The sequence below is a fragment of the Hyalella azteca genome, unplaced genomic scaffold (genome assembly GCF_000764305.2).
Source record: "Hyalella azteca isolate HAZT.00-mixed unplaced genomic scaffold, Hazt_2.0.2 contig17346, whole genome shotgun sequence".
In the NCBI taxonomy this organism is placed as follows: Eukaryota; Metazoa; Arthropoda; class Malacostraca; order Amphipoda; family Hyalellidae; genus Hyalella; species Hyalella azteca.
In genome coordinates, this window is record NW_025947133.1 from 93782 (window position 1) to 118076 (window position 24295).

Below are 24295 nucleotides of genomic sequence, written 5' to 3' on the forward strand. Positions count from 1 at the left end.
TTGATGATTTTGTATTGCAGGTTCTGGACGATTTCCTGAGGGAGAAGTTTAGCCGTCGAAGCCCGCAAAGGTGCTACACCTTTTCACTTAATCTTCGCACTGAAAATATTTATATGAAACTAGTTCAGAAACGTAAATTTCTATCAAATCTATATATGTATATTGGTGGCTGCAGAAGTCTTTTCTAGTTAAAATTCGCTATAAGCTACTACAGCAAAATTCCAACTTCACGAATGTATCGATAGGTTCGCTTTATTTTTGTATGGGTGTCATAATCTGAACGGCATCAAGGTCATTCGAAAACTATCCATCAAGAACTATATGCACCAAAATACAAAAGTCGCAACAGCATTAAGACTTGCGTATTTCAGTACAATTTCATCCTTCATTGCTGAGATTACATTGTTTCTCACTGTATCGACGTCTCTCCAATAACGTCTCGTAAATAACTTTTCTGTCCAACGTCTTGCCGAGATTTTTCCACTCCCACCTGCCTTCTCGGAGACAGCGTCGTTAGTCAACGTGACAATCGGGAGGCCAGCCCTGAACCTTTGCTTGTTCTCCAAACAGACGAGATATTGCTGTTGGGGCCACGCTTTTGTCCGCTGGTCGGACAAGTATCATACAGGTTCTTATTGGACTACTATTGGAATATAGAGGAAACTTTCCTTCTACCTTCATATCCGTGGAGAGTAGAGAAATGTAAGATTGGTACTACAGTTAATACCGAAATAATATATTTTCTGATCTAAACAGTTTTAATGTGCAACAATGTACTCAATACCTGATGACTTACAAAAGCAAGACGAGCGAGTTATTTGATCGCTACTATGCCGACGGCACTTATCATTTTTGACCACGTGTTTCTGCTTATATTGTTCCTCATCGCGCTCTTCTTCGGAGTGGTTGTCGTTGTGACAAAAGCCATCAATAACAGAAAGGTGTAAGTCATTAACAAGATGCGAATAAATCTAGAATTTTTCGTTTAATTACTGTGAACAGTGCAGCATTTAACGATAAAAACATCTTTTATTCAGTGTTCGGTAATGTGCAAAATTTATTAGCGTTCAAATGCTCTCTGAATTTCTCAAAATGTTTCATTTCGCAACGACCGACTTGGCGTTCTTGGGGGTAGTGTTCGTGGCGGCCGTCGGTACGTTCCTGTACACCGTCATATTGCCACTACTGCAGCCGCTCAGGCAGACTCCCGCCACTCACGTCCTAACGAAAGAGATCCCAGTGCCTGAAGATGCTGTTGCCCCCATCATTGATGTGTAGCAATGTCTTAATTAAGTGCTGAACTGGTCGGGGCTCTTGTTTTTTACATACTATGTTGGGAAAAATCTCATATACTGCGCTACATCTATAAGGCGAGAGACTCCTGAGCGTATTTATTATCAATGCATCGGAATCATACAAGGAATCGAACTGCCAGATAAAATGCTTGTTGAAGCTTCACGTCGAGACCGAAGATTTCAAGAAAACTTTTTACCCGAACTTCCTCCACACGCGCAAATTTTACTTTCCAGCTTGAATTCCAATTCCTTGAGGGCAGTTTCCTACCGAAATGAACAGAGAAGCATGTGCTCAAGATCAAACTTTGATTTCAAAGGAACAGTCAACTCTTACGGCTGCAAGAAGGCATTGTCTTTTGGGGCTCACGGAAGTCATTGGCAGGATTTGTTTGACTTGCCTTACGAACTGCAGAGAAAACTAGCCTTAAGCAAAGACCTGGAACTTCTGCAATATAATTCTTACAAACTTTGAGTGAATGTAGCGCTTCATCCTCAGCATTAAATATCTAAAATCTTTGTGAAATTACGAAGAATGTTGAAACATCCCGGTTTCTGGTCTTTAGAAGCGGAAGTTAGTACAAAATCAATTGTCCATATCGGATAAAGTTTGTTATTGTAAAGTAATATACATCAGTTTAGTCTCAGTGCAAATTTTACGGCAATGGAAGTCTGTACACGGTGGTCCAAAAAAAGGCGAAATAAAATTTTGAAGCAGAATATTTTCTGGCTTAAGTTAGATAGTGAAATAAATGGTTCAGTTTCGTACTCTTTGAGAACATTTTCGTCAATGGTACGCTCTATATATCGTATGCGACCAGGGCGTGGCGCGCAATGAACAATCTGCAATTCAAGTGAATTTGAAATGACGCACTTTGTGTCGATGCGTCTATGTCTGCAAGAAATCAATACTCGAGTCTATTCCTTGCGTCGTACACAGTCATCGATATTGTATAGCTTCAATATTGTCGTCGAGTTAATAATCGGCATTAAAGTAAAACATTAATCTTCTAGGCAACTATAGCTTCTTATAATCTGCGTAAACTTAGTAGCCAGTTACTAGTTAACTGTCCATTTCTTTAACTTTAATTGAAATTATATGATGACACTATATATGAAATGTATAGCCAATATTTACCGGGTTTGAGGGATTTAAGATTCAGGACAAAAATTGATTCGAGAACTCAATGTCGTCTGTGAACATTGTTATAAAAAATTAATATTTATCATCGCAGAAATTTTTCTGCAGTTTTACCCATTGTAATCGTAGGTTATTACCGCGGCCAGGGCAGGAAACTATCAATTCTTATACAGCATCACAAAAAAACATCTCGCAATTCGATTCGTTGACTACAGAGAACAGTCATGATTGACAGGCTAAGAACGTGTGAACTCTTGTTAGCTGTGCTACATTTGCTAACGTTAGACAGCGGTCTAACTCAATGAGTCTAACAAATTAGTCGATAGAAACCAAAATTTAACACCAATCAATAAATCTGGAACTTTACCGTTTGTAACTGTGCTATTGAGAATTTCGACTGCGCTTCCGGTTGTACTAACATTAGTGTTGGGTTACGTAAATCTCGCCATGCGGGTTTCCAGTTGCCATACCAATAACGGATGTGAACAATTTTAAACAACGATTTAGCGAATATTATAAAGCCTGTGAACCTGAGATGCGTAAAAGTTGTATCCCCCACATTGTATCCCCTGATGACAACAGTAGTTGTATTTGATTTTAGGAAACCTAATGGTCTAAATTGTTCGATAATTCCAGTATTCGAAAGTCTAGCTGACTTGAACTGGCGGGAGCAAACTCTTTTCAAAAAAGCATTATGTATTAATTAATTTGTGTATGATGCTGTATCGGTATAATTGTTGTTTACTTGGTTGCGTATAGAATTACTAATAACCAACTCAATGCAGCTCAAGAAATATTGATCGTACATTTGGGTGTGACTTTTGTCCAGAAAACTGTCAAATCTTCCAACTTAACCTGACAGAACATAGAAGTGTGATAGCAGTTATTAATGTTATTGTAACCCTCGTTAAAAAACCTTTTGTGGGTACAAAGATTTAGACACGGCGCACTTATAATAATGTCGTAAAATTAACTTCAATGCAGTATTCATTCATTTACCTTTTATCATTGGAATACGTAATATTAATAGAAATGGGTGAAACGTTACTTAATAATCACTCCTTAATGTTGTGGCATTAGAATCTCGGATATTTTAGCTGAACAAGAAAGATTTACTGGATTCACAATTTTTATATAATGGCAACAATCGACTGATATCGTAACATTGAATTTATGAGAGAATGAGTCCGAAAAAAATAACATAATATCAGTCGGCGGTGAACGAAGATTTGAGCAATTGTTGCGACATTGTAGTTTGCGTCTATAAATGCCATTGTGTGAACTAATGCTAGTTGGAGGCCGCCATTTTTCAAGAGCATGAATTTCCAATGTAACAACTGTCACTGTGTACAGAATATTTTTTTCAATGCTCTGATACGAGATTTAACATGTATACAATAAAAAGGGTGTTGAGAATATCAATGATTATTTTGCAGTGTGTATTTTGCACATCTTCTGCCACTAATAATGCAATGATGAGAGTAAACATGAGAAAAGTTTATTAAGTTCGTGTTTACAAATGTGTTAACCTGATACAGTTATAACTTTTCAGAAACGCCATCAACTTTAACATAACTTTACCATATCATCCCACATGTGACGTCCAGCTAAATAACTGCAATAACTGAAATTGTTTTAGCAAATAATAAAATGAATGGAATGATGAATATACCGGAAGAGAACACATCCTTTATGCTGGAGCAAGGTTGCCAGATGGTCTTAAAAACGGACAATCCGCGAACAAAAAAGGCCTGTAACTCAATATATATACTAGTATATCTGTAGGTTCCGGTAACAAAATTCATTTATTTTTATTGTAGTTTTTTTTTTAAATTTAATTAGGAAGTACCCTTATCATACATTTTATCCGGCTAAAACAATTGAAAAAAAAAATTAATTGCGGAATTTGTCCGGAAAAAAGTCCGTCTGGCCACCCTGTACGTGCTGGAGAACTCACAAGTTCGACAGCACATCCGATGAGGACGTACTGGTGTAATGTTTTTTGCTGTGGCAGTTTAATTAAGGAAATTAGGCGCTCACAGATGCAGAGGTTTAGGGAAAGACCTTTTGCCCAATCCAAAGCAAACATCACCGACGGGACTAGCTACCCTGGGACCGTTCATGGTTGTTTGTTCAATGAACTCAGAACTTGATGTTAACGATAGCCTTAAAACATAGGCTACTTTTCTATTTTAAAAATAACTTTAAATGACATAGGCTGACTTTAAATTTTAAAAATGATGTTTTCAGTAGTTTGCAGAATGAGAAAAACGATCCAGAACCTTAAATAAACGTAAAAAATTTGATTCACGAAATGACACATGTCGATGTTTCTGGCCATCGAAGGCAAGGTTCGTGGCGATCTCTTGAAAGCAACAATGAAAATTTACTATAAATTCACATGATTGTTGCCAAAACATATAAAACTCAAATAAATTTATTCAATGATTCATGGTCAGACTTAATAAGCAATTTTCTCACTTCAACTTCGTGTCCTAAGTTGAATTAATAATTAACGATGCTCGCCGGAGGCAGCAAAAAAATTTTAAAAGATTTACACGCAATTTTAACGCGCTTGTGCCAAGCACCAAATCGATTCAAATTCTACTGCTTGCTTGTCTCCCTAAACATTTTATAGTTTTTGTACCTGACAGGATACATTAGGTAAATGTGTACTTTAGAATACCAGCAAAGCGAGTATCATTTATTCAATAAAAAGCATCAAAGTATCAAGTTATTCAACAAGCAGTATGCATTATCAAACATTCGAAATTTTAGATTCACTAAGATGATTAACAGGCGTTTTTATACTTGCACAGAATGTCCTGACTCAGCACAATGCCTAATTTACAGCTAAATTGAATTTTTGACAAGTAAAAGTATATTGTGTCAAATCGATAACTAATCTAGTCTTCTTAGCATAGAAAATACGTGGTTATTAAGTGTTATTATTAAAGTCATTATTAGGTCTTTCTAACACCATGTTGAACATATTTCTGGACAGAGCAGGATGAGACGCGTCGGTAATGCATATAAGAGACAGATCTTTGCAATATAAGCATCGAAACTGTAAACGCAAATGGCTTGTCAAGGTTTAATCATGCGTAGAATTGTATATGAGGTGTTCTAAAAACTATGAAAATAAAATTTATTTCCCACAGGCGTTTTTCACTTGTATTCATTATAAAACTTTGTTATTCAGTTACTGAAGAATTTAAAGGATTCGTATTCATAACATTGATATTGAACTATTAATGCGCTGCTGCCATAAATCTACTAACTGCTTGCAATTAAAATTTGCTTTAATATTCAATATTAGGTTTCCGGAATAATATTTCCATGAAGAATAGTTAACGCCAGCGTTAAGCAGATGTTTATATACATAATTGAACTATTCAATCTAATATGATTCTAATATTTCGCAACACGAAAGAGTTTCGTCTCTGAAATGTAAAAAATAGTTATGGAGCATCCACTGCACTAACACGCAGGTTAAAATGTTTTAAATGCAAGTACAACCAGTCATACCATTTTAAAGATTTCATCAAAGGCTCCTCCGTCTTTGATGCTTTTAGACGAGATCCAACATGAGCTTAGTCGATCGACCGATAATTGCGTAATATTCTCGAGGGATCAAAAGATTAAAAACCAAATAATGATTCTTGAGAGGAGATTTGATCCATTTGGTTGTATTTGTAAATTAACAAATGTACTAGAGTTTTGTTTGTGTGAAAATTACTCCAATAATTTTGAATGAAAATTGCTGACGTGGCATAACCAAGGTTGATAGGACGATACAAGAATTTCTAGCAGTTCCATTAATTAATCGCGGTGCAATTGGAAATAACAGAGACCAACGGAAGCAATGGAGATTTTATTGAACGTCAGAAGGAAGTGCATTTAGAGAAGCCAGAATGACCTGAGAAACGTACACAACTGCAGGACAATCAGTCTGGGTGCAGAAATTTAGAGTATTGTATAACTATATTTTAAGATGAGAAGGAGTCACATATACAATAAGATTGTGGGCATCTCTCTCAAATGTCACTGCTGGAACGTGGTTATTTACGCACAAAATTTTAGTACAATTGATAGTTTATGACATAGATGACACGCACAGCTGGGGATTAGAGGTCAAACTTTGCTATATAGAATCTTATATAGAAAGTGGAATCAGTTATATAGGAAGCTAGAAGCCCATGCAGTTCTTCAATTGAGAATTTGTGAAAATTAAATCTCTTCATAAAGACTTTCTGGTGTATTCGAGCATCTTATTCATACGAGAACAAACACAATTACCTTGATTGTTCGATACATCTAGATCAGTCTTAAAATATTCTATTATCAACTAAATTCCTAAATTATTATCAACTAAATTACTAATATAAACGTCAAAGGTGTTAGGGAATTAGAATTTAGTATTTTCAAAATTTTGTATTTTTGTAATTTTAGTTTTCAGTTTAAAAATGCGGAAGTTAGATTTGTAGGTTATAGTCCGTGTTAGTGAGTCCCGCATTTGAACCCACAGTGTCAAGGTGTGTTTTAACTTGGTTATTTGTTGGTTCCTGTGTTTTGCATTTTGTGGTTATTCCGAGATGTTCTTTATTCTGTTATATTCTGTAAAGTTAGATTAGTTTATTCATCAGAAGGTTTGTTCATACTTTGTCTTTTGTTCGTTTATATGTTAGTTCAGGTTATTTATTCTTTGTTCTTTTTCTTTAGGTGAGTTTTGGAACTACATATTCAAGAGAGTGGTTTCTGAAGTGTCTTTCATTGCAAGCCTTTGTTGGGGTCTACGTTAAAGTACTATTAGTACGGCTGGCCGAACCTGGGTGACCCCAGCAAAGGAACATATTTTTCTGATGGGTCAATAATAATTAAAAATTTTTTGATATCTATGTAGTCTTTTTTCCTACGACTGTATGAATTTAGACATCAATTTTTTTATTAAGATTAAAAGTTACATCACTCGCTCTTCCTTCTCCTTCCTTCCGCTTCTTGCTATGCTGCAAAGACCAGCCATTATTTTATTCCATGGCCTCGTCTTTCATGGTTGCACCTTCCATACTGCCGAGCTTTACTTTAGTATCTTGGCTCCTCTACGGAAGTGAATCACAAATAAATCAAAGCATAAGAAGCATTAGTTTTTTGATCTCTTCAAGACAACTACTGTGACGAGAGTGGCAGCAACACTTCAAAAAATCATCGTAAAACGCTCTTATCGACATCTCAGTGACCGGTCGGCAAGGGAAAAAACACTGTGTGGCTGTTTGTTCCTATTCAATACTGGAAACCCGTACAAGATTTGAAAAAGTTGAAACGGTTCATTTCCAGGGGCAGCCGGTCACTAGAACGCCGGTCAGACCGTTATTTCGAAGAGTGATTGTATCAGACAGTATCGAACCATTACCGGATTTGTAATGGAGATGATACTATCATCCAGTCATTACATAACGGCAATCAACCGCAATGGACATTTATAAGGCAAAAAAAATCACAAACTCAATCAAATCATCACTCACGGATAATTTTACCTAAATAGACGTCATGAAAATCATAGATGCATAGTTTGTATGTTGTTTGTTGTGACTGTATAACTGTAAACAGGTAGAATAGATTATTATTGCAAAATCTATTTAAAAATTGCCAGGTACAACAAGCTTGCAACAAGATTGAAGAGATGTAATCCATATAAACAGGGGATCTCCTAAAATAACGAAGAATACCAGTAATTTGGTGATACTTAAGTGAGAGAAAATGAAATGAAAACAGTGATTTTTTTGTTAACTTTGTTAAAATTTTCAAACTCTTGTTGCATCAGCCCAAGCAATGACGGATGCAGTGACGCAGAATTTCTATAGATGAAGATTATAGTTTGTTTCCAATAATAGCACGAGAGTCCGTTGTATTAGATCTATCACATAAGTTTCTTGCAAATATTTAGTTTAAAATAAGGTACAAATATGTAAAAAGTTTCTGATACGAATTTGTAACTTGTTCATTTAGTGGCTTGAAACAATGTCGATAATTTCAGGCAGTGACAACCCTTGCGTGCATCAATTTTCATTTATTGGTCAGTTTGTTTTATCTTCCATTACTCACTCGTCATCGTCTTGGCCAAAGTCCGTCTTCGAGATATTTTTCGTGAGATCATCCAGTTTAGAAGAAGAAACTTCTGCCTTCGAATATTTATGGAAGTATTACAGAAGCTGGGCGTCGCGAAGAATTTTCTCAACAGTTTCGTTCCAAAGCAGTTTATTATTGTCTGGATGACTGATCCTATGGATCTGCGACCGGTTATTCAAAAATTTCCATTATTATCATTAGATTTATTTGACATGCTCGCAATTTGCGTATGCGTAATAAAGTCCGACTCTCAAACACTAAAAGCATTTTAAACATTGAAAAACTTAGTCAAAAGATTACAATGGCGGCTGTTGGCCGGAAAATCTTGAGAAAATAACAGCAGTACCTCGCAATATCGCAATAGCGATAAAATAGTTTAGCATAATTTTACAAACGGAAACATATTACGACATTTGACTGATCAAACGTTCTTGGAAATCAGACGTTGAATCTTGTTGTAGAACCATTTTGTATTACTTATAGGTAAAATGCAACACAACTCATTCGCGAAGGGCCCTACATACTAACAGAATTGCAAGAGCATTTACTTCCTGTACGAATTTTTGTCGAATTCGTTTTGCCCGAAATTTCATATTCGCCCTCTCACTCGAGAGTGGCGTTGATATTCGCTAACCTTAACCTCTTAAGCCTTAATACACTGACCTTAGCTCGTTGGATAATTCACTGACCTTAACATTGTCGGTTTTGGTTGCGGTATGGAAGGAGCGTTGAGCGGCGTGCGCTGGATATTTTCCCACAGCGACGATGTCCGTCACGCAGAGCAGCTTGACGACCTCGCGTAGAGCCTCGTCACACAGAGACTCCAGCTTACGGCGACCAGCCTTAGTAGCACTCCCGCCACCCTTGTTTATTAATATTAACCTTGTGAGGACTTGAAAACTGTCTTACTAATCTAGTTGTTTGTGTGTAACTAATTAATGATATTGGATTTTAGAGTGCAATAGCATGGAAAAATTGTCAGGCTCTTGAATTTTATTCTCACTCGTCCATTAGTACTTAATTAATAACCTATTTATCGTTCTGTTACTCAACATTACCGAGAAACGCAGGTATCACATGCTGATTTCAATAGAACAATAATGTATGCGTGTGTTTGTATGTGCGAACGAGTGTGTATGTGTGTGGGATTGCAAGCTGTCGTTGTTTCAGGGAGAACGCATCCGTTGACAGCAATTCAACTCTTAATCTAGCTCTGGAGCCAACGCTAATTTTCTCGTAGCTACGAAGTAGCAGACCACGCTAGAAACACAGCAACCCTCAACTGTTCCAAACCAATTTACGGTAATAGCTATACTGTGGGAAATTTCCCACCGTTAATCATACTTGTATTCTTTAAACTGAATTTAGTAATAATTTATGTTTGGGTAATACTAAGATTAGTCTAGGGTAAGTTTAATGTTAGGGTAATTTAGGTCAGACCCGGGTTTCCGCAAATAGTTCGCACTGAGACACCACCGTAGCCACACCAAATTTTGCGATCTCCAGCCTGCCTGTCGCTGCCGCCGCTACTTCACCAGCATTCAACCATAAGTCTAAATTTCTTCCTCGTTCTGTGATTTATCTATTCCTTGGTTTGAGTGCCCGATATTCTTTCGTTTTGTTTAGTTTGCTCAAATCTATGCTTAATTATCGTGTGCGATGCTTCAGACTTCAATTCAAATTCAACTTCATTAACTCAACTTTAGGTAGATGAGGCTTCTACTAGAGCTCTATTTTTAGAGTTCACGCCGAATCGCTTAACCTTTATTCTTACTTCTACGCACCAAATCTTCAACTATTCTTACTTTAATTCCGTCTGAAGCATCCACCTTCAACTGATTTCTTCTTTTTTCTATCAATGCAATTCTTCCAAAAAGTGCGTTAGCACACTGAGTGGCATTTAATCTCAGGTGATTATTTAGTTTTCCTTAACCTCGTATAAATTTATTGCTTTAAGTTACTGTATGCTTTTTACTCTGTTTTCTATGATCTTTATATTCAAAATAACTTTTCACAGTATGAACCGCAAACCTGGTGTGTAGCTGATGGCGGAGCAGCAGCCACGACATACCTGTTACCGCTTCACTTGACGCGGTCCAGCAATTCATTATCTCTTGGCTTTACCTTTTGGCGCAACTGAAACCGTCCCGGCTCCAGGAATTCATTATCTCTTGGCTTTACCTTTTGGCGCAACTGAAACCGTCCCGGCTCCAGGAATTCAGCAAGATTCCAAGCTTGAAGTTAATATCCATACTACTAAATTCAATAAATTTTCTCGAAAGGTTTATTTGCTTCACTACCTTAAAGAAAGATACGATTGTATGAAATTCTTCATAATACACTAACTATTATAATAGAGACAAACATGACAATTACATATAAGCGGAAGAGCACATTTAACATAGTAGTCCGAATGATAGCAAGTCCAGAGATGTCCAACATATTGATTGCATGAAAAATTCGATAATATTTAACCATAAACTATTGATTCATCCAACACGCAAACTTTACACAGCAATATACAAATAGGTGAGAATAAGTGATATTGCAAACATATATACCATTTGTCTTTTAATGCATTAATGTCGTGGTTTTGACCATGAGCTGACTATGTGACAATTTACTATTTGTTCAGCTCCAATATCGATGCATGGATTGTATATCCATGCATTGATATTTGTACTAGAGGCAGAATATGGGAAAAATAATTTAGACTGTTCATGTTTTAGGTTACACAATAAAAATTTACCTGAAGCTTCTTCACGGCTAAGTATTTGTCTTCGGAGTCGAGCAGCATCACAGGACAATAGTAGTGCACGAAGACCAGCTGAGAACTGAAGAGCGCCTTCACGTCGTTATCGAAGAGTTTCAGCAGCAGCTTCCATAGTCGATTCTCACATTTCTACAGTATAAATAATTAAATCAGTTAGTGAGCAGTTGAAGAGGGTTGTATTTGCATCATTAATCTATGTAGTATATTTATTGTATTAAAAATCTATTAAATCGTATTAATAATCGATTTAATTTCAGCTATTAACATAACCGGGACAATATTTCCATGTAAAACAAGGAAACCCCAATTAAGTCGAGCAAATGTTGACATCATTTGACGATTTTACTCCAGTTATAATATTTTATCATTTTGTTACACGAAAGAACACCGTCTGCGATATAAAAAGAATTATATCGATATTTAAAACCTATCTGGTAGACTCATACACAGACCAAAATGTAAAAATGCTGACAAAATAAGCCGTACCGTTCTAATGGCATTTTTAAAAGGATTGTCGTCCGTGTCGTCCGTGTCGTCCGTCTTTGCTTCTTTAGGACGTCCAACTTCAGTGCAGTTGATTGACAGCAGCTGACAATCTGAATCTGATTCGCAGAATGGGACCTGCGGAATCATAAATTTTGAAATGGTGGAGACTAAGAGGTATTTGTAAACCAGGGCTAAAGTTTCTTTATATTATAATCAATGACATTTGTCCACGGACACTTCAAATTTTTTTACGACACTCCACGTTTTCATAAAAAAACTATGCAATTTACCAAAGAGCCTGTCGCGCATTTATTCACACTAACATTAGGTTTGAGGTTCACGAATTCTCATGGTATTAAAAATTATATAAATAGAAATCAGTAAAGTTAGAATTGTTTTATAAAAACTGTTAAGTGAAATTAAAGCCACAAGAGCCAAGCATCGGTCAACAGAATTAGATATGCAAAAAAAACTACAACTAGTGGTTTTGGGTTGTTGTTATAAATTATTTTCCATCCGAGACATCATTGAGTATGCGTATCTAAGAAATATTGGAGAGTGTAATGCATGTCATTACGTGTATAAATATGTTATTTTGGCCATACATGTTAATATCTTACGGTAATGTAATGTGATCCATCTTGCAAACGTTCAAAAAGTACCATAAAAAGTCTTCAACTAAAATTAATAAATAACAACCAAAGGAAAAGGAAATTTTAACAAAATAACAACCAAAGCAAATAATAAAGTAATTAATAAATAACTACCAAAGGAAAGGAATTGTTGATCAAAGGAAATTTGATCATGTTTTGCATCATGATGTTAGCGAAAGTTTTAAAACGTAACGAATGAATTTACTGATAACACAGAAAACATGACAATAAACTGTTGGTGATCCATTATATTTTATTCAATGCAGTGTTACAATGCAACTTTATCATAACAATCAATCACAAAGATTTAAAATATTAATAATCTAAAGAATATGTCAACATACTCCTGTCTGTGCTGCTCCCCAACCGGGATTCATGCCGAGGAAAAGAATTTTTTTCCCCGCTGGGCGTCGCTCTTGCCCTGGCGGGAAAAACTTGTTGAGATATTCCTGGTACGGTTGTCGAGCGTAATTCACCGGATCGTAGCGCTTGGCTACTTTCCCGCCAAATAGATTAGGGAGGTGAAGTTCCATGACTTTATCGCTGAGGCGCGTTGTAAGATTCAACAGGTCAGTGGCCACCTGATTTCTTTCATCCATAATGATTAACAAACTAAAAAAAATTTAAAACAAAAAAATCAAACTGAGTAATCTTTGTTCTTGTTGAATGTCACTGAAATTCAAAAGACCATTCAGAGTTATCTAAAGTTATTTTCTTCACTTATTTATTAGATTCTTCTGGAGCCTGAACAAAAAGAAATTGTGCATAACAAAACCTGTAATGCCATGATATGCGTAGGGTTTCGCCATCTACGACGATTTCGCCTCCTTATTTGAATCCGTAAGATATTCAAGTTTAGAGCATTGACAGCCGATTGGTCTGACCGTGATTCAGGAATACCGGTCGAATCGAAAATTAACCGAAACCGGTCGTAATCGAAAATTAACCGAAAGAGAGGAGCGTTCCTGCATGAAAATAGTAAATAAAGACCCGAAGATCACTTCCAAGGAATTGCAATCACATCTGGCTAGTACTGGAAAAACTGTGGATGTGTCAACAGTGCGACGCTACGTGAACCGTGAGGGCCTTCACGGGCGTGTACCAAGGATGAAGCCACTGTTGAAGCCAATTCACAAGGAGAAGCGTTTGGAGTTCACCAGGAAGCACATCGATGCTACTCAAGCAGAGCTTAATAATATATTTGTGGTCGGACTAGACAAAGCTTGAACTTTTTGGTGTGAATGACAACCGCCTTGTATGGAGGAAATCTGGTGAAGCTCTGCTGGAAAAGAACACTCTACCTACTGTGAAGCATGGTGGTGGGTCCATCATGTAGTGGGGATGCTTCGCTGCTGCAGGTACTGGGAATATTTCAGTGATAGAGGGCATCATGAATTCTGAAGGATATCAACACATTTTAACTGATAATGTTGAGCAATCGGCAAGAAAACTGCATCTTGGACGGGCATTTGACTTTCAATAGAATAACGACCCTAAGCACACAAGCAAATCAACACAGAAATATTTTGCTACACAGAAATTGAGAGTGTTGGAATGGCCTTCCCAAAGCCCAGATTTAAATCCAATTGAAAATTTAGGTAGGGAACTCAAGAGGCGTGTTCATAAAAGAAGACCCAGCAACATCGAAGAATTAAAGACTTTTGCCATGTAAGAGTGGCACAAAATTCCTACTAAAACATGCCAACACCTCGTAGAAACATACAAGAAGCGTCTGTATGCTATCATTGCTGCCAAGGGAGGTCACACAAAGTATTAATAATTTATAGTTGCCAACAATTTATATGTTTTTTTTTCAAATGTTGCCATTACTTTTGCTTTTGGTGTTTTTCTAATAAATATAAATACAACAAAGATCAAACGTTTTATTATCCGTTATGCACAGTAATTATATTTTCTTTGGTCAATTCAACTGAAAATAAATGCAGACATTGCAATAAATGCTTCAAATTATATTATTTCTCAAATTAAATATTTTTAAGTGTGTTGCCAATAAATATGCGCGTAACTGTATGAATTCGTCCAATAACTTCCCTAATAAATTAGATACAAGTCTGAAAAACTTTTTATTTCAACTGCTATCTGGAACGATAAAAATTTGCTCCTCGCTGTTCGTGAAGCGCGCGATTTTTCTACTATTTTCTCGACGTCCGCAGGTTTTACCACTTGTTCTTCATTGATGGTATACCATGCATTTCTGAATCAGAATTCATTGTAGTAGATACATAGAAATTTACAATTACTTGGAAATTCGATTTTGGATCAGAAGCTTCAAGGTCTGAATATTTCAATAGAGGAGTAATGCAGGCTGATTTGAAGTTTTCCGTAACAACACCCTCAGTGGAGCAGCGGTTGGAAAATTGGACCAGAAAAGGTGCTAGAGTTACGACATTCCCCTTAAGTAACGACGTCGGCAGCGGATCGCTGGCACACTGCTTGTTAGACAGCGAGCGCACTGCAGCAATGACTTCGTCAGCTGTGACGCAAGGGAATTTTTGGAGCACACAGTCGATCGGGCACGGCGCAAATGTTGCTGACGGAGCATCTGCTGACGAAGCTCGCACAACAGCAATTTTGTTTTCAAAACCGCATGGGATTCCTTCACGCATACGTCACCGGTCACCCCAAGCATCTGTATGACCTCTTCCCATAATCTTATCCAGCCAACGCCATCGCGCTGCAGAATCGCTGCGTTCCGCGTCGACTCTCTGGTGCCAAAATGACTCTTTTAGATCGAAGGAGGTCGACATGATTGCCCCGCGCATCTCGCCAGGTGAAGGCCACAGCAGCAGGATTGCCGCGTCTGTTCTCCCTTTAGACAGTTGCTGGAGCAGTCGACCACGACGAGTAAATCTACTCCCTCACAGACGGATGGATCAAGGGCTGTAGCAGCTGACTGCAGGCCGAGCAGACGCTTCGCCGAATATGCTAATAGCAGCCATATTAAGCTTGGGTCATATAACAGTGATGCACGTCTACAGTCAGCGCGAAGCTGAATATAGCGAACGCCAAAACGAAAATCCAAAATATAGTCGTCCCAGTCATAAGCACTCCAAGTCGAGGAAGAAAATTCTTTCAAGTGATGCATTATTGATAATGGGAATGAAAAACCATTATTTGTCGTCGCCTTAAGCAGTAGGATATAAATCGTCCAGTCACACTTGTGCTGTTCCAGATGTCCATAAAGAAATGACACTAGCAAACCAAGCACCGCTATAAATGTCTGGTCCTTTTTTGTATGTCCCTCTCCAGTAATAGCTCTGTTTTTGCTGCATATTTGGTTCTTAAGATGCTGAAGCCGGTTGAATTCAGACTCGTCTTGTGAAAAGACTTTCCACGAATCATTTTTATTCCAGATTGATAGCATTGCAGTTTAAAGTTTCACTTATGACTGTGGAATGACGAATGTTCCGTACTACGTACTGTAAAGAGGCCTGAGGAAGAGGCCTACAGTTACGAGGCCACATGTTACTATTTGGCACATGGTGCTAGATGGGACCAATCCTAAACTGCCAGAAGACCTTATAACTGGCGATATATAATAACCGTAAATTGAATTTACGTTTTTAAATTAAAGGCTGTATATACTGGAATTGAGGTCTCGAAACATGCTCCTGAAAAATCGCGATAAAAGCAAGCGTAAAACTTAAATCTTCAAAGTGTACACCAGATTGTTATTAAATTCAGTTACGGTTTTATTGTTATTTATTTCCTCTGAGTTCATTCTCTTATTTTCTGTGAGGTTCGTTATAGCTTCTATAAGTTGTTGTGATGGTTGTGATTTGAGAGGCTCCAAAACCAATTTAATACACCGTCCACGTGATGTCCCCATACCACACTAATCCTAGCAAATATCATAAATTTCGTGTTATACGTCATTACAAAATAAATGAACGATATCATCAAGCGTGTTTCTAGCCCACATGTTAAGAATGCACTGGCAGTGTGGTCCGCGAAGACGTATAGTGACAGGAGATATGTGATAGTGTATCAGTTCAAGATAGTGTATCAGCTCATAAATCTACATACCGCAATCTTGAACCCATCCCCTCTTATAACACTCTTCATTTTTATTTTACTTAATATTTCGAAGTTTTAGCAATACCTACAGGTATATCGAAAGTTACTTACGTACATGATACGGTACTTATTTTCTTAAATAGTCTCTTTACAATAGTCGCAAGAAGTACAGAATGCGAGTCTATGGGCACAGTTTGATAAGGGACTTAATGGGTTACCGACCATTTACCCACAATCTTACCCTCGAATCTTCACCATCAAAATTTGCTAACGACCATTTACTACCGATTGATCATGCACTTACAAAAAATTCCGCTAAGCTGTCTCTTAACAATAATTGAACGGTGATGAGAATTCCTACCGCAATGACCAATGGCTTCCTTATCAAAGTTTCATAAATTATTTTGATCATTCTAGACTACTGAACCCCAGGTGAAGTAGGGGAAATAAACTTTCAGGTTTATATTTACTTGAATGCCATACTTGAATGCCATTGAAGTTGCATTTTGATGTAACTTGAGGAAATATGTCTGCATCAATAAGTTTTATGATTTCGAATATGTGCTATTTTAACATGGCAAGTGCAATTTGGACTTGAACGATCGGATTAAAGCAGGTACATATAAATTTTACGTCTACCACTCGCTTCTATAACTTTATTCTTGGTTTGATTTTGTTTGAAGAAACTGTTACTGTTTAAATATAAACGGTTACCGTTTAATAGTTATCATGATTTAACGGAACAGCGTAATAACGTCTGTAGAATGCGAGTGAATGGATAGTAAAGAAAAGTGTATTATTCATAATTTCTTGTGCTGATAAAAATTTATTTATGCAAGCATAATTTTTTCCGCGAAAAAAACCGTCGTCTATAACCATGCCGTTTGCAGCAATTTAAATTGCAGTTTGCATTCTTTGACAACGAATGCAGAAGAATATTAACGAAAATTAAATATTCATCCAACGATCAACTTGAGAGTTGCACGAAATTTAGTTTTATTTCCTTTTATAATTTACGACCGTGTAAAGCAATAAATCTTATCAATCATCACCATTAATGCTGCTTATAAAAAATGCTGACAAATCTCGAAACTAAAGAATGTTCTTAGCGAACCCTTTAGTAAAACTGGACTCAACTTGCAATAAATAGTAATAAGTCACCGTATCAGGGAAAGAGAATTGTTGTTCATTTAAGTAGGAACTAAACATATCTGCAGGAAGTCTGCTAACATAAAATAAAAAAAGCAACAATGTTTGCTGAAAATTTCCGAAACTTAGTTTGAAGTTTGCTCTAAGCGGATGAAAAAAATTTCTCGAATGACAGAAAAAATGAAAGTACCACAATTTCGGTACGTTATACCTATCAAGTGATTCTCATTTTGCATTGAACTAAGAATATTTCTGTTTTTTTACTTTTTTGCAGCATACGGATTGCACGCATAAATTTATTCCTTCGAATAAGAATATAACGATTCGAGTGCTGGTCCTAAGCTTCATTGAATAATTGCTATACATTATTTATTGTTATGGCTAGTACTAAACTCTCAATACCTTATTCGACATCGCGGATATTGTGCACATGGATGATTTATAATCGTTTATCCCTATAAGTCAATACAAGTGGCAAATAAAATTTTATTCAAACGGAACTTAACAAATTATTGACTTATTCCATAGTTTGACATTGATTTTATCTACTTATCAAATCCGTAGCATTATCACGATGTAGCCTGCTGATAGCACAAGCCACATCCGTGAGTGAAATAGTTTTTACTTTTTATTCCAACTATATTGGCAGATGATCATGTTAAATATTTAAAGGTTGTATCTGATGCAATAAACAACGTATTTTTATTACATCTATTATGTGCCTTGTCTTATAGTCTTCGGTGAATCATGCCATGGCGATCGATATAAGTGGCAAATAACACCATGGCTGTAACGTATCAAAACCATAGTTACATCATATAACAGTAATTTCCTGCAGCGACATTACTGATCGAGTCGCAAACATTAGTCGCATATTATCAATTAACACCGATTCATCCCTAGGCCAGGATCATGAAATGCATCGCGAGTTTCTATATTTGCAATAGTAATAGTGAAGCCTTAGCAAGAATTAGCAAGAATTACTGCTATCTCAAATTCTTGCAGCATGCCGTGCTTTGAACCCTAAACTCACTTCTCCGATCGTGCTATTCTCAACCACCAGATAACCTTCCCGATTATGACCAGACTAATCATAGGAAGCAGGGTTCGGACCCGCCACTGATAGAATCCTGAAACTAATAACTTCAACCGCTAGGACACCATGTCGAGTTCATTGGTGAATTTGATTTTTAGCGATGATTGTAGTTTCATGATATTCAGTATCTTCACAGGATGAACTTTCGTATGAAACATTTTTTCGCAGTGGGAGCTTTGGGAGAGGTCAGTTCGGGAAGCCATTTTTATCTAAAGACATTGATATTCGGACATTGTATAGCCGTTTTCAAGAATTTGATGTGCTTAGTTACCTTCAGAGCCACTATAAATCAAATTTCAAACAATTTAAGAATCCATTAAAATTTTAGTAAACCTTTGATGTGTATCTGACCGAGATTCGTCTTAAGATTTCCTAAGTTAAAGAAGAAAACTGTCAATTTTACTTGACTGAAAAACTACAACCTATATCATGGACTGCGGCAAATGTACGGATAATGAAAAACTTAACGTAGTAGTTTACCTTAAAGCCCGTATGAACGAATTGGCTGGTTATTACTCCTCTTGAATAGCAGTGCTATTCATCATATGTGAAAGAAGAATGTACGAGCATACAGGGGTAATGATGGAAGTGAGAGTAGAAGCGTGGGGTGTGAGAGAACATGTGAGAAGTGGATTGCAGTGATTATGGGTTGTCTGAGGCAGCGGCGCAGCGCTCGTGGCTGTGATTGAGATTGGTGAGACATTTTGGAGTTTGAGGTGGTAGCAAGTAAGGATAAGGTTGGTAAGAATAGTCTTGACGATTGGTGAAGCAAAAATTGCAAAATAATCAATTAAAAAACATTAGAAATCAATATAAATAATTTAAGACCTAATCAAATTTTAGTCAATTTTTACACTTAAATTTACCTTAGTTTCTTGTAATGTTGGGGACAAGAGTGTTAGGCTCCTAGGACACATTTGCAAATACTTATATTATATTTTGAACTATTTTAGCTTTCTGGGAGGCGTGCCAACTGTGAAACCTTGTGGAAATATGCTTATGCGCAACGTTGTTTACCTATGCTAACATCATTCTTAGTATCCTTAGTATTTGTTTGGGACATAGCAGTCCCAGGCCACGATGGATCGCCGCCTCTGATTATCGTTCATCCGCCCTCATTTGGGCCACCTGATGCACGATGCTGTTGCTTGCTTCTCGCCGCTGGTATTGTTGCAGGGGAGGTTGATCTGGGATTGTGCTCAGGAACACGTCTAGCTGTCTCTTGAAGGTCTCCAGGGTGAACTCCCCCTCTCTTAGATCCCTTGGTAGGGCGTTGAACAGCCTTGGTCCTGCCACGGAGAGTGATCCTTCTCGCAGGGATTGAAATCTGACTGCGGATCTGTTACGCAGGGGAGGGATCTTGCACAGTCTCCCCCTTCTCTCGTTGTGATATGTCTGAATCTTGAAGGTCTCGCTCTCGAAGTTTGGCACCATTCCGGTTATCATTTTCCATGTGTACAGAATGACACACCTCTCCCGTCTCCTCTGCAGTGAGTACAGACTCAGTCGCTGTAACCTCCCCCAGTAGTTAAAATTCTCCATCCCTCTGATCCTGGAAGTAAAGGTTCGTTGGACTCCTTCCAGTTGCCGTATTGCGCCTAGCGTGAACGGAGTCCAGAGCTGGCAGAAGTATTCAAGGATAGGTATTACAAGGGCTCTGAAGAGTGTGATCATCGATTCTGCCTCTCTCGTTCTGAACGTCCGCCAGATCCGCCCCATCTGTTGTCTACCTTTTGCGGTTATTGCCGGTATGTGATCACCAAAATTGACCTGATTGTTCATCAACACTCCTAGATCGCGAACGAGTCGCTTCTCTTCGATTTCCGAGTTGTCAGGTGCCAGGTAGCGGTGATCCATTCCAGCTCTCCCGGTTCCTCTGTACCTCAGGACCTCAAACTTGGTCCCGTTGAACTGCATGTTGTTCACTAGGGCTCAGTCATATATTGCAGAGAGGTCTTCTTGTAACCTCTCACTGTCCGTCCTGTCTGTGATGTTCATTAATATCCTGGTGTCGTCCGCGAATGACGATGCAGTGGCGTGGTTCACTGCCACATCTATGTCGGCGATGTGGATGAGGAAAAGGATTGGGCCGAGTACCGTTCCCTGTGGTACTCCACTCTTCACCTTAGCCACGCTCGATCTCGAGCCTCCAACAACTACAGCTTGTAGTCTTTCTGTTAGGAAGCTGTGGATCCATGCCAGCAATTCACCTCCAACTTCCTCTGCAATTTCTCTCATAATACAATAATGTATTCTCGAGTATGATTTGCAACCAAATGCGGTGCAGCAACAGTTCTAGGATTTTGTCGCTGACGTGCAGAAAATATTATATAACCTGCATGGACTAAGCCCAATATTCGTCGCAGACTCTTTTACAATACTACTTTACCTCGCGTATACCTGTAAAGAGTAGACCAATTATGGTCAAGGTGGCCCAGTGGTTGCAGTTCCACAGAGATCCAAGATTGGAGCACAGAGGTGCGGGTTTGATCCCAGCTCTGTGCGCCATGCAGTTTCTGGTCAGAATCGATGAGGAGGCCGGGCGATTGAGGAAACCAAAATTGGAGCAGTGAGTTGCGAGTTCAAGACCCGCAGCAAGCTGAAAATGTTCTGCGATGTTAAGAATCGGCAACAGGCCTACGGCCTAACCAACGCTGAAGCAGCTATTATTATTATTTTATTATAAGTGGCACTCCGGTTCTAGTAATCCTAAAAGTGGAATCGTTTCAATGAAAAGCGACCACGGTCGTTCTGAGGATTCAGGTTCCAGAGAAAGAGGAAAAATGTCGTATGGAAACCTTGAATGTACCATCTATCATTATGTTCATTATCACTTTTTGCTGCTGTTTCAATAAGTAGCAGCAGAACAGAATTTTCTTTTGATCCTTAATGATTGGCATCATGAGTGCAATTACGAGTGACAACATTTTTGAGTGCCTGAGTATTTGAAAAGATTCCATCAAATGCCGATTTATCTTTGAGCCCCTATCTCTTTGGCCCTCTGACGTCACTTTTTCGAAAAACTTTGAACAAAGGAATGTTGCCGGCTGACTGGAAAGAAGCTCAAGTGGCACCATTGTTTAAAAAAGGTGACAAAAGCTGCCCGGGCAACTATCGCTCTGTCAGTTTGACAAGTGTCGTTTGCAAGGTAATGGAATCTGTTGTGAGGGATCGATTATCTCAATCAATCGTCAGCTATAGAAAGATCGGGTTCCAAAGGCCGGATCCCTTGTAAATCAAGTCACGAAAAGTTCAAGAATCGGCAACAGGCCATGGGCCTATTTCTTCAACGTCGACACTTCTATTCTATTCTATGATGAAAATTTTCCGTCCATAGAGATTTTCCGTGCCGTAATTAATGGTTTTCGTCTTTTAATTCGTTTGCGTACGAAGAGCTTCAAACTGTACATCTAAAAAACTACAAACTGTACATCTACTGGGAGCGCAGCCGTGCACCATCAATTTTGTGCACCAATAAGCCCTGAATCGAACGCCTTGGATCTCTCCGGATATCCACCAATCAGCCGTGCACCACTCGGCTTTGTCCACCTCCAGCCTTGACCACCACCTGCCGTGCACCACCAGGCCGCGGATCGAATGTGACTTCCGGGCATCGTCAAATTACGTAATTTTACGTTCACCGCATCTCAGGTTAGGTTTCAGATAGCATAGTTCTGATCCAAAATTTATCGTTCTTCGACAAGTGGCCGTTCGACCGAGGGCTGGTTCGACCCGTGGCCTAGATACGGACGGCTTGAAGTGCTGAAGGCTACGTTCCGGAAGGCAGGAATCATGATGGTCCATTACATCCAGGGCAGTTGTGGTCTTCGGCAGGCGACCCCATCTACTGACTACAACTATATGTTCTTAGACCCACACAAACATTATGCAGTCTACAAAAATGATATATTATACACTGTCAATTCAACAGCAAAAAATTCATTTTACAACCTATGGCATTCAAAAATCTACGTGAAGACATTTATGATATTTATATCGCATTTTTTTCGCATATATTGATTCTGACTCCAATTACTACTAGCAATAGAGACATAATCAGATAAAAACATTTCACTAGTAACTTCAACAACTTGTCTGCACTGTTACAAATCATTTGAACAATGGCCCGCATTGGCATGCAGTTAAAGCCTACGACATATTCACAATGAAACATATATAAGCCTTTTCTAAAATCTGAAAACATTATTAAAAATTCTTACAAATACATCGAATAATGTGGGTCGCCTGCCGAAGACCACCACTGCCCTGGATGTAATGGACCATCATGATTCCTGCCTTCCGGAACGTAGCCTTCAACACTTCAAACCGTCCGTATCTAAGCCGTGGGTCGAACCAGCCCTCGGTCGAACGGCCACTCGTCGAAGGACGATAAATTTTGGAACAGAACTTTGCTATCTGAAACCTAACCTTAGATACGGTGAACGTAAAATTACGTAATTTAACGATGCCCGGAGTGATATTCGATCCGCAGCCTGGTGGTGCATGGCAGGTTTTATGCCAGGTCGGAGGTGGACAAAACCGAGTGGTTCACGGCTGATTGGTGGATATCCGGAGAGATCCAAGGCGTTCGATTCAGGGCTTGTTGGTGCACAAAATTGGCGGTGTACGGCTGCGCTCCCGTAGTACCTATTAGACCGATAGTTTATTATCTCAACGAACTTGCTCCGTACTGCCCAAGGTGGACTGCTATGTAAGTCTAAATAAATGTCAAACTTTACACCTGTCTCCTTATGAAATTATATAAATTGTAAAGCCTAAGGCTACCGTTTCATAACTTAGTGAATACTTGTGTTTTAGTGTCTGATAGGCCGTATTCTTTTGTGTTTTTCAGCTTACACGTTGCCAGTAAAGTGAAGATCGGTTTCAACTATCCATCTCCTCAACTCCATACGAGTTAACTGCCCGAAATCTCGTGCAGTATGACCGGTAAACTCGGAACAAATAATATTCTAGATTAATTCATTCCTTTACAGAGAATTATATATGATATAACTCAGTTGCATGAGTCAACTTGGGCATGAGTTCGGGTTACTTTAGTCCAGCGCAATTACTTCTTTCGACGTGAATCAGACACACTTGTAGTTAATATTATAGGCAGAACAAAATTAATTTATTGCACCATTTGCGTGTTATCAAGAGAACTGAATTATTCGTCCGAAATGTAAGTGCTGTAAGTAAATAAGTGAATGGACTGACAATTTGATCCGTTTGGCCACCAAGTGCCTGAAAGTTATTTGAATGTCCTATATTGGGAAAATTTAAAACATCGGTTTACTGATTATTTAGAACATACTCGAATTCATTTTAGATACATTCTATCGTAAACTGTCTTTTTAGCCAGACTTTGCCCGGGGTTTATAATTCCTAAAATTTTTTAATCACGTTATCACTAATACTTTCAATCCCGTAGCCTCTGTTATCGTAACTAGGTACTAAAACAATACAGCTTATGTATTCTTACACTCGTGTGATGAAGACATCTTCAAACCCACATTCAACATAGAAAAAAAAACAATTATG

The 24295-nt window shown here is 38.2% G+C and overlaps 1 protein-coding gene and 1 long non-coding RNA gene across 2 annotated transcripts in view; one reads left to right on the forward strand and one right to left on the reverse strand.

Moving 5' to 3' along the window:
* The window catches only part of LOC108677283, a 29050-nt gene extending 24869 nt beyond the window's left edge, over positions 1–4181 (forward strand). Inside the window, exon 3 of the long non-coding RNA XR_001931244.2 lies at positions 21–4181. This is a non-coding gene — a long non-coding RNA (uncharacterized LOC108677283). The remainder of the gene's footprint in view (positions 1–20) is intronic.
* A 141-nt stretch (positions 4182–4322) lies between these two features.
* On the reverse strand, positions 4323–13210 carry LOC108677293 (single-strand selective monofunctional uracil DNA glycosylase-like). The gene is made up of 5 exons (XM_018165501.2): positions 12816–13210; positions 11819–11953; positions 11309–11461; positions 9249–9422; positions 4323–8720 (listed from the first exon to the last, which is right to left on the reverse strand). Exons 1-5 carry the CDS (start codon positions 13068–13070, stop codon positions 8634–8636), a joined length of 804 nt encoding a protein of 267 aa, XP_018020990.1. The 5' UTR covers positions 13071–13210; the 3' UTR covers positions 4323–8633.
* Between the last annotated feature and the right edge of the window lie 11085 nt (positions 13211–24295).